The sequence below is a fragment of the Tenrec ecaudatus genome, chromosome 7, assembly GCF_050624435.1.
Source record: "Tenrec ecaudatus isolate mTenEca1 chromosome 7, mTenEca1.hap1, whole genome shotgun sequence".
Classification (NCBI taxonomy): domain Eukaryota; kingdom Metazoa; phylum Chordata; class Mammalia; order Afrosoricida; family Tenrecidae; genus Tenrec; species Tenrec ecaudatus.
In genome coordinates this window covers 17,084,635-17,100,716 of record NC_134536.1, presented here as the reverse complement: position 1 = coordinate 17,100,716, position 16,082 = coordinate 17,084,635, and the positions used below count along the sequence as shown (strand labels likewise).

The 16,082-nt window shown below is 50.1% G+C and overlaps 1 protein-coding gene across 1 annotated transcript in view; it reads left to right on the top strand.

Annotated features, from left to right (window-relative positions):
* MTHFD1L (methylenetetrahydrofolate dehydrogenase (NADP+ dependent) 1 like) overlaps positions 1–16,082 on the top strand; it is a 167,094-nt gene that overhangs the window by 32,367 nt on the left and 118,645 nt on the right. The window contains exons 8-11 of the mRNA XM_075554379.1: positions 3,730–3,841; positions 10,862–10,953; positions 12,544–12,641; positions 14,879–15,052. Of these exons, the coding sequence (XP_075410494.1) occupies positions 3,730–3,841; positions 10,862–10,953; positions 12,544–12,641; positions 14,879–15,052 (476 nt within the window). The remainder of the gene's footprint in view (positions 1–3,729; positions 3,842–10,861; positions 10,954–12,543; positions 12,642–14,878; positions 15,053–16,082) is intronic.

Here is a 16,082-nt window from a genome sequence, read left to right as displayed (position 1 = left end):
GGGAGAAGCACTTGACCCCATTGAGAAGACTGCCTCAGCCTCTACGCTGTCATTGTAGAGGGTCATTCTTGGCTGGAGAAAGCCCATACCGATGAATAACTTTTTTATGTTTTAAAGTAATGTTCTTTATTTGGAACTTGGGCCTTTGGATGCGTTGAGAACTTTGGAGAGGCTTAGAAATCATTTGGGGGGATTTGGGGGGGCAGGTAAGGCACAGTTCTTCACACAAACCTCGCTCCAACTGTTCGTTCCGAATCCACCCCTCCCTCGATGTACAGAGATGCACAGACTCCACCTCATCTCTGAAAGCGTACAGGCCCTTTGAAACATAGCGATCGCCCATCCATTCTGTCTGCTAGACCATGGGGTGGGGAGTGGTACTTCTTGTAGCTGACATTCATAACAACAACAACAACCTATTTTTAAGCAAGTCAGACCAAATTTTTATTTCTCAGTGGCTAGGAAAGCTATATTTGCCTTTTCCTAGTAAGGCTCCTGGGTGGAGTAGTGGTTCCCCATTGAGACGCTTACCGCAGTCGGCAGTTCAGAACCACTTGGAGTTCTGCCATGAGCAAGATGGGTCTTCTGTAGATTAGTCTCTGAGCCTCACAGGGGTAGTTCCACCCTGTCCTATGGGGTCACCATGAATTAGAATGGATGCAATGGTAGGGTTGGTTTGTTGTTGAGTCAGAGTTTTGAAACCTTGTTACAGATAACCACCACCTGAGGCAGAGAGTCTTCAGTGATTGAGCCCAGGTGATTGGAAAAAGGCTGTAGAATAAAAACAAAGCCCACTTTGCACAGGGCCGTCAAGTGGGTGCAGTACCTGGGTGCAGGAAGCTGGGTGCAGTAAACCAGGGCGCCTGCAGTCAGGGTAGCTGTCCGAGGCTCGGGGGCTGCCTCCCCCTGAAAAACCACTGACTCAGAGAAAATGCTTTTCTGTTATCTAAACTGTGTTACTCCCACTCCCAGACTGCTAAATGGCCGGCCTTGGTCTCTTGCCTGGGGAGAGGGCAGGTCTCTCCAAGCTGCTTCCACTCAAGTCTCATGGGAGGGAGAAGGGTTGTGTGATGAGGCACAGCTTCCAGGCAGGCTTTGACCACAGCCTATCTCACTGGGGAGGAGATGCTGGGGTGGGGGAGGGAGGGGGAGGAAACAGCCAGAGAGATGATAATTCTCCTCAAATCGTAGCTCATTAAAATATCCCTTCCGTCTTTGGTGGCTTATTTATTGATTTAAACAGCTAGCTTTTTTTTTTATCCTTGCCAGAAACAATCAGCCTCTACATGGTGATCCTTGTAGAGGATCCGTGAACGGAGAGGACGCTGGGTCTGTTTTCTGAAGGATTAGCTGTTCCCCGGTTGCTAGTTAGTACTGTTCACCCAGGGCTGGCGGTGGTGGGGTGCTGGTGGTGGAGGGCTGGGGCAGAGGGGTCGGGATGAGAGAGCCAAGATTTATAGGTCTAGAACAGGTTGTAGCCCAGGCACCACATGTTCTAGCTGTTTTCCAAAATGAACATTTCGGTCTTGTTCACATCACCCTCCCTTCGGTTTAGACACGTTGCCCCAGTGTGTCCTGGCCTTGCTGTTGTGCACGGAGATGGGACCCTGTAGCTGGAGCCACTGGTCACCCCAGCTTCTTGGGGGAGGGGGTCCGCCTCTTCATCGCTGCCCCTCTGCTTGACCAAGCTTGATGTCCTTCTCCATGGACTGGTCTCTCCTGACAACGTGCCCTAAGTTCGTGAGACAAGTCTCAGCATCCTTCCCTCTATGGATCATTCTGACTGGACTACTTCCTGTAAAGATTTAGGTATTCTTTTGGCAGCCGGTGGTACTTTCGTTTATATACATACACATGCATATGTGCGTGTGTATATATTCATACACACATATACGGAGCTCTTACAGATACAGTATAACAATCCATAATTCAGTTAGCTCAAGCATCATTTTACAATTGCTACCACCATCAGTTTCAAAACATGTCCTTTTGCCTTGAACTCTCTATCAGGCCCCTTCATCCCCTCATTATTCTTTGCCAACCCGAGTTCAAGCGCATCGATTTTTCTTAAGCTTTCCTTATTCAGCGTCCAACGTTCACCTGCATATAAGGAAATTGAAAATATCACAGCTTGGGTCAGGTGCACCTTAATCCTCAAAGTAGCATCCTTCCTTCTCAACACTCTGAATCAAGAAGAGCAGCAGGCTTGGTGGCGTGTTGGTTGCGGATTGAGCTGTGATCTGCAGAGTCATCAGTTCAAAGCCACCAGTCTCTCCAAGGGAGAAAGAAGGGGCTTTCTACTCTGGTAAAGAGTTAAATAGTCTTGGAAACTCACAAAGGGCAGTTCTACCCTGTCTTATAGGGTCACTGAGTTGGCTTCGACTGCATGGTACAGTTTGTGGATGTGCAGCAGAATTGCCCAATGCGATGCTTCATTTGTTCCTTCGACGGCTGCTTCCATGAGCATTGATGGTGGATCTAAGCAAGACAGAGTCCTTGACAATTCCAGCCTTTGCTCCATTGATCATGATGTTGCGGAATGGTCCCGTTGGGAGGACCTGGGTCTCCTTGACATTGAGTGGGGGATCCATTCTGAAGTCTGCTATCTGGATCTTCATCAGCAAGTCCTTCAAGGCCCCCCCCCCCCCCCCCGGGAGACGGATTGGCACCATGGCTGGGACAAAGAAAGGCATGGGAACCGTCGTGAGGATGGCGAAGGACTAGACAGGGCTTCCGTCTGTTGTGCACGGGGTTGCGGTGGGTTAGTGCTCACTCTACGGCCCTTAACAACAACGTAGGATACATTGAAGTCAAATAAGGAAAAAGAGTGTTCAGTGACTTACATTCCTAAATCTGCACATCACCGCTTGTTAATAAGCCGTGTTAATAAGCCATCCTCCAGTCCTGATCCCGATTCTTCTCCATGTCATGCAGCTTCTCTGATTTGCTCAGCGCACAGATGGAAGGTACGGGGAGAGGCTGCAAGCCTGAGGCACATCTTTCCCTGCAATGCGCCGTTGCAAGCCTGCTTCTTGTTCCACATGCGGGTCCCCCACGAGCACAACAAAGTATTCTGGGATTCCCGTTCGTCTCAAGGGTGTCCGCAGTTTGCGATGATCACACAGTAGAATCTCTTTGCAGAGTCAATGAAAGACAAGTAACATCTTTGTGGTACTCTATCCGAGAACCACCACGGCCCTCCTCCTGTGAGACAAACTCACTCTTCCCGTGAAGGGTGGTCCGGTTCCAGAGGCCGCATCATTATTTGTGCCTTGGCGGTCCTCGAAATGTGAGCAATCCGAAGCTCGTGGGCCTCCTCACCCCGCGCCCTGGGCAGGAGGGACCATTTGAGACCCAGACAGGACTAACTGTCAGGATTTACAGCTACGATGGGAACACCCAGTCCCACAAATTCCTGCTCTCCCTGGAAACGCTCCCCCTCCCGGGACTACCACCCACTGCCCGCTGGTGGGCAGGCACCATCCCGTGGGCCCACCGGTGTCCACAGGACCCCAGGGCGCGCGTGCAGGTTAATGTCACATGTGAGAAATGCCGACTCAAGGCCAGGCGGACGTGAGGAGTCAGTAGGTGTGCTCGGGGATTTTGCCCATGCCAGGGATTCAGAGCGCAACCCTGAAGGTCAGATGCGTAGTGTTTAGACGCCTCTTCACGCCACACATTCAGCTGCGCTCATTGTTCTGTTTGGTCTCATCGTTTCCCATTTTTCAGCTCCAGGAGGCTGACATCGTGGTCTTGGGCTCACCCAAGCCGGAAGACATCCCCCTCAGCTGGATCCAGCCAGGAACTACCATTCTCAATTGTTCTCACGACGCTTCAGCGGGTGAGTGGCTTCCCTGGGGCGGCTGTCCTGAGAAAGGTCAGCCTCAGGTGGTCAGGAGAGAGCGCGAGCCTGACGTGTTTGGGGTCGCCAACTTCAGTGTGCAGTGTAGCAGCCCTTGGATGGCTTGGAGACTTCTGGGGGTCCCTTGCTAGACAGAGGAGCCAAGGCAGTAGCTGCCCCCCCTCTCCCCCACGCAGTGAGGGTGGCCTCACGTATCTTATTTGTGGTCTTGTGATTACACGATGGGATGCTAACCTCAAGGTGAGCAGTTCGAAACCACCAGGGCCTCCGTGGGGAAAAGGTGAGGTTCATTACTCCCGTAAAGAAGTGCTATCTCAGAAACACAGGACTACTTCTATCCTGTTCCGTAGGAGGGGCCATGAGTCGGAATTGACTCGATGGCAGTGAGTCTGGTTTTTGTTTAAGATACTCTAATCACCCCTTGTCAGGCTGGTTCTTCGGCGGTGGTGGCTTGCATTTTGCTGTGATGTTAGGTGCTCCGTCACCTCTGTTTCCATTACCGGCCAAGACATGTCACTCAATGTCAAAAGCCAAAGTTCACTCTTCCTTCCATACCTGCCAGCCTCTGGGCCTCACTCACAACCATCAGGCCAATTCAACTGTCAACTCATCACAGGAGTAGAAAGCGTCCTCTTCCTCCCTCGGAGAGCCTGGAGGCTTGCGGTTAGCAAGACGGCAACGGGGCGTAGATTGACTTCTCACCCGCCCTCTAGGAAAGAAAGAGCGCTTCTCAGTGCCCCAGAATCGTACCAATCGGATTCCAGTTTGCTGAGCTGAACTGCAGGGGCAGATGGGACCGACAAAGGTGCCTGGGAGCTCCCCGGCCCTCCTCAGGACCTCACGGATGCATGCAGCAATTGTTGGTGCCACTGTCAGGTCCTCTAGAGCTCGTTCCAGCTCACGACATACCCATCCACAGTGCGAGCCAGCCCTTGTGATCCACAGGTTTTGTTTTTAAATAGTTTTATTGGCTTATGGTTCACTTTATCTTCACATATACTTCAGTAGTTCAGCCGTATTACAAAGAGCTGTACAGTCATCACCACAGTCGGTTCTAGAACATTTTCTTCCTTCTTGTACTCATTGTTTGAGCTCCCTGTTTCCCTGTACCCTTTGCTCCCATACCCCCCTCCTCCAAGACGAGCAACTCCCTGCCGTGGAGCCGATGCCAACTCAAGTCTTTATGGAACAGAAAACCTCGTCTTTCTCTCACAGAGTGGCTGGTGGTATCGAACTGCTGACCTCGCGGGTTGTAGCCATATGCATCACTACTCTGAAACCCAACCTCCTTTCCCATGCCCTCAGTCACCGTCTCTCTATTTACCTAGCTTGGATTTCATACACAGGAAAACATACAAACAAAACGAGACGCCCAAATAGCAATAGCAAAACAAGCTGGAGAAAAATGCTAATCAAAAAGCAGGAAATATTAAAAACTTGAAAAACAAGTTTAAAATGGGTCAAAAGGGAGCCCCAATGGCATGGCGTTAGATTTTAACCTAATTTGTTCCTCAGTCATCCAGTTTCCGCATCCCTGGTCTATGGACAGAGGGGGTTCACCAGAGCCTGAATTAATCTACAAGTATTATTTCCCCTCACAATCAGGGATTTTGTTGGTAGATTTTTAGGCTGAAGATTTCCCAGTCTCCCTAGTCCATCTTAGTCCGAGAGCTTTGTTGAAATCTAGTCAGCATCTTGGCGACCAGCAAACTCCTCCTGTGACAGATGAGGGGCGCCTAGCGGGAGGGGAGGTGTGCTGGCCGAGTGTGCATCGGGGTCCTCCACTTGGCAGCTGAGAATCCCCCCCTGAACTGAGGCATTAAAGAGACAGTGTCAAATACGCAGCCCGTGAGGTAGCTTTTCTTTTCTTCCCTGGACAGAGTCAGTGGTTCCGTCATCAGTGGTGGACAGGACGAACTCCAGTGAGAGACGTCAGCTAGCCTTTGCCGTCTTTCTCCTTTGAGTGGCCGCATCGTTGATGTCATGGCCCTTGCTGTGTTCTCTTGTTGTCATCTGCTGCTTCAGATGTGTGTAGACCCCGCCAAGCTGTGCTCCACAGACAGGAGTTGCCAGGGGCGATGGTCAGGCTTGCCTTCAGTTCACCGTCAAGCCAGGGCCCCCCAGGGCCATGGTGCTGCTGGAGCTTCTGCACTGGGGGTTTTGAAGGGGCATCGGGTTTTAATGTCAGAGTCCTCTTGATGGGAAAGGGCTCGATTTATCTTGTTATCCAACGTTTCCCAGTCTTTATGCACGTCGTGCCACAGTGGAACGGCACAGCGAAAGATGAGTGTGGAGGTGGTTGGCGGCTTGGTTGGGCCACGGTTCTCAGTGGTTTGCGAACACGTGGATTTGGCAGCGAAGTCACCACATAGTCATCCTCCAGTTTGTAATCCGATGTAGTCATCCTCCATTTTTCTCACAGTGCCGATGTTCAGTTAACGACTGGCCTTTGGCACCTAGCCACATCCGTCAGTGCGGAGTTAGGTGTCTTTCCATCCAACCGCCTGGCAGTCGACTGGTTGCCGTTTATTTTCAGTTCACGTGACCCGGCAGAGAGAATTAAGGAGGCGCTTCATTTTCTTGGTTAGTTTTGAGGGGCCCCTGGCTGTCAAGTCCACTTTGACTCAGCAGTCCTCTTGGTCTGTTTCCAGAGAGTGTCCAACAGGGAATCTTTATGGAAGCACACCGTCTCATCTCCCTTCCACAGGTTGGCTAATGGGTTCACACCGCCCACCACTCAGGCAGCAATTAAGCTCTTATCATGTGCCACCAGGCTCCTGGGCGCATAGTAAATGCTCAAGAAACCCCGAGTGTTGAATGAGTGAGTGACCACGAGCTCAGAAGCACGCCGATGGCCATTGTCAGTTAGAGTCCCTCAAGCGGTCTGCTACTTGAAAGCAGAGCTGTTAAAAACCACACCCAAACAAGCAAACAAACAAACACACAAACACTATGCTAACTAAATGGAGGAGCATAACTGTGCATAATCTCATGAGATTTCTAAATATTCAGCATCTTCCTTTTAGGGTGAAAATCTACGAAGATGTTGGCGAAAGAAAGCTTGTCCTCTTGCTTTTGAGTTTTCTTTCCCTCTCCCAGGTTTGCTACTTTAAAGCCCAGTCGTTCTCAACAGGCCAAGGTGCTTGTATTTAAACCTTGCCTCGGGAGAAGATTGCTTCATAAACCGGCGATTGGGTGAAGGCAGAGTTTTCGTGAGATTCTCATTCTCCTACATGCTGTACCATGTTCTCCCCCCTGTAAAAACACATGGGACGGGAAGCCGTGTGGTGAGGTCAGCTTGGAGAGGTGTGTTATTGAACACTTCATCCCAGGAGAGAGTTCTCTGATGGCTGGGAGCCCAGAAGTGGGGCTCGCAAAGCAGTCACCCCGAGCTGGTCGGAGCTCTTGGCTCTTCCGCTGCATTAGACTCATCCTGGCATGGGAAGCAGGGAGTGTTCACTCTTCCAGCCATGATAAGAAAGAGCTGTGTTTGGCTCGGTTAATCCCCACCCCGCACGTCTGTCTGCTGAGATGATCTGGGAGGCGGTGTGTGATCTCACCAAGAATGATAGATGCAGTTATATCTGAAAACAGATCAAGACGATTCCACAGAGACCCTCATATCAGGACACAAGGAAGGAGAGGGCTTCAGAAAGCTCATCGGAAAATTCCAGGATCCATGACCCTTGTCAGTTTCTCAGGGAGCCCGGTTGGTGTAGTGGTTCTGGGCTGGGCCGCTGACCACAAGGTCAGCAGTTTGAGCCACTGGTTGCCCCACTAGAGAAAGACCATTTCTACTCTCATGAAATCTCAGAACACCTGCAGGGGCAGTTTGCTCCGTCCTACAGGGTCTCTGTGAGCTGACATTGCCTTGAAGGGAGCTTGAGAGTGTCCCAAACAAGCATGGCCTCACTTTTGCTCATTTTGACTTTTTTTTTTTCCCCAAGGCAGCGGCACAAGGTGTGGAAGGAGTGATTCACCATGTCCCTCTGTAGGTGGGGTATTCTGCATTCACATGGGTATTTGTGATAATAATTTTGGTAATACGTGTTTATAAATTGATGGCCTTTTCTAGAATGCAAGTTTTTTTAATTTAGTTTGTTTTTGCCATTTAAAGATGGAGATAGATTGAAAAGCGTATTTCTTTCCCATGGGGGTGCATTAACTCTCTGGTGGCTTAGGGAAAAAAAAACCAAAGCCACTATCAAGCTTTGTGGCTTTTGCTGAGATGATTTGTAAAACTGACGTGTTGTTAATCTTTTAATAACGCCTCAGGGAAATGATTTTCCAACACCCTTCGTACAGTTGACCAGGGAACATCATGAAACACTTATTCCTAAGTTTTTGGCACAATATCTTGCATACGACTGTCAGTAAAATGGATGGTTTAAGAGTCTTAAAAAGAAAAAAATGTTTTTTTGGTGTCTTTTTTTTTTTAACTTTCTTCGGTGTCCAGTTTTATTTAAGACTTTAGCCGAAAACTCATAACAAAACCAAAAAACCCCATTGCCCTAGAGTCGATTCTGATGCATAGTGACCTGATGGGACAGGGTAGACTTGCCCCTGTGGGTTTCTCGAGACGGAAACTCATTAGGAGAGTAGACAGCCTCATCTTCCTCCTGCATGGCTGCCGGTGGGTTCGACCTACTGACCTTGTGCTTATCAGTTCAGTGCTTAGCTCACTACACCACCAGGGCACCTTAGAGATGGGGGCAGACCGTCATCAAAAGTGTGCAGACCTAGACGGAGGATCTGGGGTGAAACAGCTTCACAATGTTTGCAAAACCCATCATTGGATTGGGAGCTCTTACAGATGTGGGAGCATTCCGTAGTTCAGTCACATCACGCAGTATCGTCCACTTGTTACCATAAGCACTTTCAAAATATTATCTTCTGGACGTCCTTCCTTGATATTTGCTCCCCTTTATCCCTTCCCTCCCCCTACGTTCCCTGAATCCTTATTGTTTATATATATATTCCTTCTGTATCTCATACTATCTAATATAACTATTAACAATTCTGTCATTTGTCCCTCTCGGCAGTTTGGTGTTTTTAAGCAAGGTTTCTATGATTTTGTGCCAATACTTTTTGGTTTGCCCTCTTAAAAAAGACGGACTGACACCCCCATACAAAGGCCAGCTTTGTATTCAGAAGTGAAATTGCTTCGATTGATAAGTGTTGTCTGGTAAAAACTGTCGATCCTTCCAATAAGATGAAAGCCCCGTTTGTCAGAAGAGCATACACAGGATAATGAATACTCTGGGCAGTTACGCTGTGAGAGCATCTCCCTCTTCACTCTCACAGCACGCACACATAGCACACGCACACGGTCACGCCTTTACGTACCCTGCCACTTCGAACTCATAGCATGCTACCAGGTTGACATTAACCACACTCACTACTGTAGGTCTAACGTCACCTTTGCTGAGAAGAGGGAGCCGCGGGTGTATCATCTGGGTCGTACTCTCAAATGCATGTGGTTCAAGCCACCAGGCTACCTTGCCCCCACCTTGAGTCGGGCCTGTGTCCACCGTACCGTCAGAGACCTTAGCAGCTCCCGTGCTGTCACTAAGTACAGGGACCCCCAGAAAGGTCATGGGAACTGTCATTCTCTTTTAATTCTATGTTCCAAGAGCTCTGGAAGGGTCCTTGGGTTCGGCGGGAGAGCTGACTCACAAACATTTGAGCTTTATCTGGTGGCCCCGTGCGCGCTGCTGTGTGGTCATGTCTGAGACAGCTCCTCTCTAGTGTGACTTATGGAATAGGCCCAGCTGAGCTGGGGCTGGGGTGGGCTAAGGCCTGCTGACCTGCCACTGTGCCCTGGCCCCTGAGCTGCTCAAAGGGGAAAGTCTGAGTGGCGATCAGATCAGTCTGCTGGCTCCATAGGTGCCCTTGAAGCAACTCTGGTTCACGGTGCCCTTAGGTAGAAGGGGACGTGCAAAGCTGCCTAGGCCTGCACCATCTGGAGGGCCGCCAGTGCCTTTGTCTGCGCCCAGTGTTGCAGGCCAGCTCACGGGCAGTTACCCTCTTTGCTGCCCACACTGCCCTCGACCAACATGATGGGCTTTAAAAAGGATCCCACAGAGCAAGATGCTGACCTTTTAAAAAAATCATTTTATTGGGGCTTGTACAAATCTCATCACAATCCATCCATCCATCGTGTTAAGCGCATTTGTACATTTGTTGCCATCATCATTTTCAAAACATTTGCTTTCTACTTAAACCCCTGGCATCAGCTCCTCATTTTGCCCTCCCTCCCCGCTCCTCCCTCCCTCATGAACCCTCGATAATTTATAAATTATTATTTTGTCATATCTTACGCTGTCCAACGTCTCCCTTCACCCACTTTTCTGTTGTCCACTCCCCAGAGAGGAGGTTTTATGTAGATCCTCGTAATCAGTTCCCCCTTTCTACCCCACCTTCCTTCTACCCTCCCGATATCGCCACTCTCACCACTGGTCCGGAAGGGATCATCTGTCCTGGATTCCTTGTTTTTCCAGTTCCTATCTGTACCAGTGTACGTCCTCTGGTCTAGCCAGATTTGTAAGGTAGAATTGGGATCTTGATAGTTGGGAGAGGAAACATTTAAGAACTAGAGGAAAGTTGTATGTTTCATCATTGCTACCCTGCACCCTGACTGGCTCATCTCCCTCTGAGACCCTTCTGTATGGGTATGTGCAGTTGCCCACAGATGGGTCTTGGGTTCCCAATCCGCACTCCCCCTCATTCACAATGATATGATTTATTTTTGTTCTTTGCTGCCTGATCTTTGATCCCTTCGACACCTTGTGATTGTGCAGGCTGGTGTGCTTCTTCCATGTGGACTTTGTTGCTTCTGAGCTAGATGACCGCTGGTTTACCTTCAAGCCTTTAAGTCCCCAGACACTATATCTTTTGGTAGCCGGGCACCATCAGCTTTCTTCACTGCATTTGCTTATGCACCCATTTGTCTTCAGATGCTGACCTTCTTGTCACCCTCTGCCTCCTGATCTTTCACAGGGAAGCTGGAATGCGGGTCACCACAGGTCCATCCGAGTGGCCTCCTCGTGCAAGATGACGTGAGCCTCCTTGCTTCAGCGTTGCGGATTCAGGTTGGCACGGCTTTGGCCCCGGTGGCGCCTTTCTATTCACCCAGCGCAGGGCGCAGCACTTTACACTGTGAGAATTTTCATTTCATTCTCACCACTGCCCTGTGAGATAACTTGACAGATGAGGAAGCTTGAGGCTTCGAGAAGTCAAGCTACTTGCCTGTGAACAAGGCCCCACCCCCAGAGTCTGGATTATTTCTCTACTGCTGTGTCATCAATCACCCCGAATCATAAAGCAAGCAGCAAGCCTTGATTAGCTCAGTTTCCATGGGCTGCTGATCTGAGGGCAGCTTAGCTGGATGCTCCTGACTGAGCGCCTCTGACCTAATAGAAATGGAGATGTCAGTGAGGGTATGCCTGGGGCGAGAGCAGCAGTTCTCAACCTGTGGGTCATGACCCCTTTGGGGGGTCGAGCGACCCTTTCACTGGAGCCGCCCGATTCATAACAGTAGCAAAATGACAGTGATGAAGTAGGGATGGAAATAGTGTTATGGTTGGAGGGGGGGGGCATCACAACATGAGGAACTGTATGAGTGAGTCGTGGCATTAGAAAGATTGAGAACCACTGGGCTCGATGGTCCACCTGCAAGATGGTACACTCACGTGGCCGTTGGCATGTGATATTTAATTCCTTCTTGGCCTTTGGAGGAAGGTGTTTGCCACGGGATTCAGGTGGGCTGTATCCAGAGTTTCTACCTTAGTGTAGAGTGTGACTCAAGCCACCAGCATTTGTTTTCTTGGGGGGATGGGCTGCCGAAAGACAACCCTCCCCCATATAAGAGTGAAAAGACCACAAAGAAATGCCAGTCGGCATGCCTGGCCCCCTGCCTGGTGGCAGCAGGGAAGCTAGAGAGGGCCATCAGATGTGGCCCCGCACCGCGGCTGTCCATGAGTAATGACATAGAACCCCTACAGAAAGAGGGTCCCTTCTGGAAGTCGAAAGTTGTCATCCTGTTGTTGTAGGACTTCGAAGCGCTGGTTCCTCTATTGCTGGTCAGTGTCCCTGCCAGCTGTCACCTGTACCGTAGGCTCCAGGCATGCGCAGCGTACTGAGCGGGACAGCTGCAGGCCTTGGGTGTTAGGGTCCACAAATGCTTCAACACTTTGTCCTCCAGGGTTGAGGCCCGTCTCCTCTCCCTGAAATGGGAGCTAAGCTTAGTGTCTCCTTTATGACTTCAAGGTCTGTTCCCCGCTTTTCTCCCACGGGGCCCAAGACCAGTGGGCTTGCTCTGTTGGAAGCTGGGCCTCTAAGCAGGCTCGGCGGTTACCATGTTTCATTTCTGATGAATAGGAACAACCCGGATAGCAACATGCTGTACATGTATACTTAACATCACACCAGCACACACGCCAACCATCTACGTAGCACACGCCTCACCATTTTCCTTACTTAAGACGGAGGCCAAAATATCCAAACCTATGGATCTAATTACCTGCAAAAAAAACCATTAAAAAAATCGTTGCTGGTATTCACTTGGTCAGCTGGACAGCTTTCTAAAGCCGGGCCACGATGTACTCGCCACGAACAATGTTTTCAAGGCTGGCCGATGTCCCCTCTCATGACTCACGTTGCCCTCTGTGTCCCCGCTGAAGAACGTGGTCAGCAGTGGACGGCGGTGGCTCCGTGAGCAGCAGTACACGCGGTGGAGACTGCACTGTTTGAAGCTCCAGCCTCTCTCTCCTGTCCCAAGGTATTGGTGGGGGTGGGGATGGGGGTCGGGGTGTCTCTCTGCTGACACCAGCTCACAGAAGTGCCTCAGGGAGCCAGCGTTCAGTTCCCCAAGGCTCTGTGGTGTGGTATGGGATCGTTTCTCTTCCTTGATGGCTGCACTCTGGTCCTTCCTGCGCCTTCCAACTCCCAGTTAATCACTACGTCACAGTAGGGCACGTATAGCCTTCACGGTATATGTGCCTGGTCCCTGAAAGTCTTGTTTGCCATGCAGAAGATCCACATTCAGTTTTGCCCAGTGCACTTTATGGGCACCTGCTACTGCCCATCGGCCAGTGGAGGCTTGCACGTTGCTAATTGCAGCTGAACAAGCTTTATCAGCGCTTGCGGCCTAAGTCTGCACTCGGAAGAAAGGCCTGGTGGTTGATTTCTAAGAATCAGCCAGTGATAGCCCTCTGGTTATGATCCTGGAGGTGGCTCGGGACTGGCAGCCATTGGTTCCGTTGTTCTGGTGGGCAGCAGTCACCATGAGTTGGGGCTGAGTCGCACCGCTAGCAGCAACAACAGGTCTGACAGTTGGGTGGCAGGAGGAAGCCCAGCAAACATGCGAGCAGGGGGCTCTCTGCCCCTGGGGAAGGGGACCTGGAGTCCCAGAGAAGTCCTCCAGGCGGCTGTCTTGGGTGCGGGGGCACCCACCAGCCAGAGCAGTTACGTGGCCGCCTCTTCCTTGATCCAGGCTCCTGTCTAGCTTTGCCTCCCGGGGGTTACGCATGCCTTCCACGTCATCCCATCACACAGATGCGCCATCCATCACAGACAGATGGTTGGCCTGAACCCCAGGAGAAGAAGTGCCTTGTGCACCCACAAGCCCCCAAAGCGCTTTCTGCAAAAGCTCATTGTGACAGAGACGGATTTTCACAGGCCCCTGGGGGGGTCTCACATCTTGTCGGGAACACACACCAGCTGCTATGTCTGCCCAGTGTCACACTGAGCTATGCACATTTCCTATGTCCCTAGCCACCTGGGGAGCACTCAGTCATTGAACAACGGTCAGGCGATCAACGATTTTGAAATTCGAGTTTGGCCTTGAAGTAGGAAGGAACGAGGGAGGGTAGGGACCCGGGTCAAATAAGCTCATTTCCACATCTTTGAATCACCTGGAGGCACATGTGGCTAGCCTGGTTAGAACATCATCTCAGGGCCAACAAGCGCAGGAGTGACCCATGTAAAGCCCTGTGCTCGGTCTGGGGGTGGGGGGGTGGGACACATAGGGAGACAGTCCTCCCTGTCTGGTGACAGAAGTGTTATTGTTCCTGGGCAGTACTGTCGACTCCCGCCTTCCCTCTCCTCCCCACCCCCCAGGACCTTGGTGAGTGTTTCAGGTGATGCCTTTTAAAAAACACCGCCTCGTTTTCTCCGCGCGGTTGTCCAGTGACCAGTCATTGCTCTCGATTCTTTGTTGGCCTGGAGCTCAGCGGTTTTTCACTGGGCGGCGACCACCTACCGCATATACTCGAATATAAGCCGACCCGAGTATAAGCCGAGGAACCTAATTATGACCTGGGAAACCAGAAAAACTGATTGACTCGAGTATAAGCCTAGGGTGGAAAATGCAGAAGCTATTGGTGAGTTTCAATAATCACAACAAATGAAAATAAAGTTACTAAAAATTGAGACATCAGTGGGGTAATGTATTTAAATATTTATTTTAAATAAAAAACGTAAAGGACAACAAATCATTTAGCATTAGTAGACCAGCACAGGAAGTGGAAAATAGGTTCAACAAAAACATAAGGTATCAACAATGATACCTTAAGAGTACTATTCCCTGAGCTCAATTAACAACCAAGCTAAAATATAAAGAGTTAAAATCCTTCAAAACTGGATTCCTCATCATCATCCATACCCTAATGCAGAGCTTCAGCTGGTGTGAGGTCATCATAGATGCTGTCCTCACTGATATCGCCGTCATCACCATCACTGCTGTCATTTTCATATAAAGCGCAGTCTTCACTGCCATCCACAGCATTACTAATACCACATTTATGGAATGTCTTCCCATGCATCTCAAACCCACTTTGCTATTAACTCTATGTCAGGCTTCATTAGATTTCCTCCTTTTGTTAGTCGGGCTTGACCAGGTGACATCCATTCATGCCACTGATCCGTGTATAAGCCGAACACGAGTAAATATGGTTATGCATGAGTGTATACGGTAAGCTGAGCAGACTCACGCCTTGTCTGTGTTTTCCCCTCCAGTGACATCGAGATTTCCCGAGCACAGACTCCCAAAGCGGTGGAGGTCCTTGCCAAGGAGATAGGACTGCTCGCAGATGAAATCGAAATCTATGGGAAAAGCAAAGCCAAAGTCCGCTTGTCTGTGCTGGAAAGGTTGAGGGATCAAGCGGATGGAAAATACGTCTTAGTGGCCGGGTAAGCCAACTTTTCCAACCTAGCTCGCCAGGGAGGCCTGCTTAGAAAACTTTCCTAGATACGCCTGTCCTCAGAGCCCGACAGCCCTGGGCCCGTGCCTGATGGCTCGGTCAATCTCACTTGGCAGGCCTTCACGGCCAAGAGGTACGTTTTGCTTGTTCCAAGCCAAGCGAATTTGCCTGGGTCCCCAAAGCTGCAGTGTGTCAAGTTGCTCATCCTTTAGCGCTCTGCTCTGTGCTGTTCCCCTCTGTCCTAACCCCCTTACCCCCACCTTTGAAATTTCTGGATTTAGAAAAGCACAACAGGAATGGAAAGCAAAATATTTTGAACTGAGTGTTTTGTTTTATGTGTTGTAGTCTGCTAAAATATTCTGTTTATGTGTAGAGTCTTGATATTTCTTCTGGATATGGTCACCTTAGAAAAATTCATTTCTCTTTTCTTATATCTCAAAGCTCGTGGGGTCCCATCTTTTGCGCCCGTCATTTTAGAGTTTTAGAAGAGACTGGTTTACAGGCCTGGGGAGCGTGGGTTCCTGCTGTTTCGTCCCTCGGAATCCCTTTTGGAAGAGCTCTGTCTCAGCACAAGTGTTTGAAAGGGGGATGGGAAACGGGATTTCAAAGACCGATGCACCACAACCTTAGACATTCCTTTGCTGTCTTGACATTTCGTTGCATTCTTATGGCCCGAGTGCCCAGGTTGGTGGTGCAAAAAGTTGTGCTTGTTATAGGCAGAGGCATTGGTTATGGTTGCAGTTGACTTTAATAGGCACCTTTGGTACTTTTAGATATTCAACAGTTGACGTGTTATTACATGTTGCTGAGTCAGTTCTGACTCCCAGCGACCTTACAGGACAGCATACCTGCCTTTTTCTCCAAGAGTGGCCGGGCCGGTGCAGACCTTCCCATTGGCAGCTGAGCCTCTAACCTGGCCCCGCTGGGCTGCCCTTAACCCGTTAGCTTGGAGCTTTTTCTGACTTGGGGTGAGCCTAGAGCACAGGGTAGAATGGCGCCATCGGGTTTCCACGAGTCCG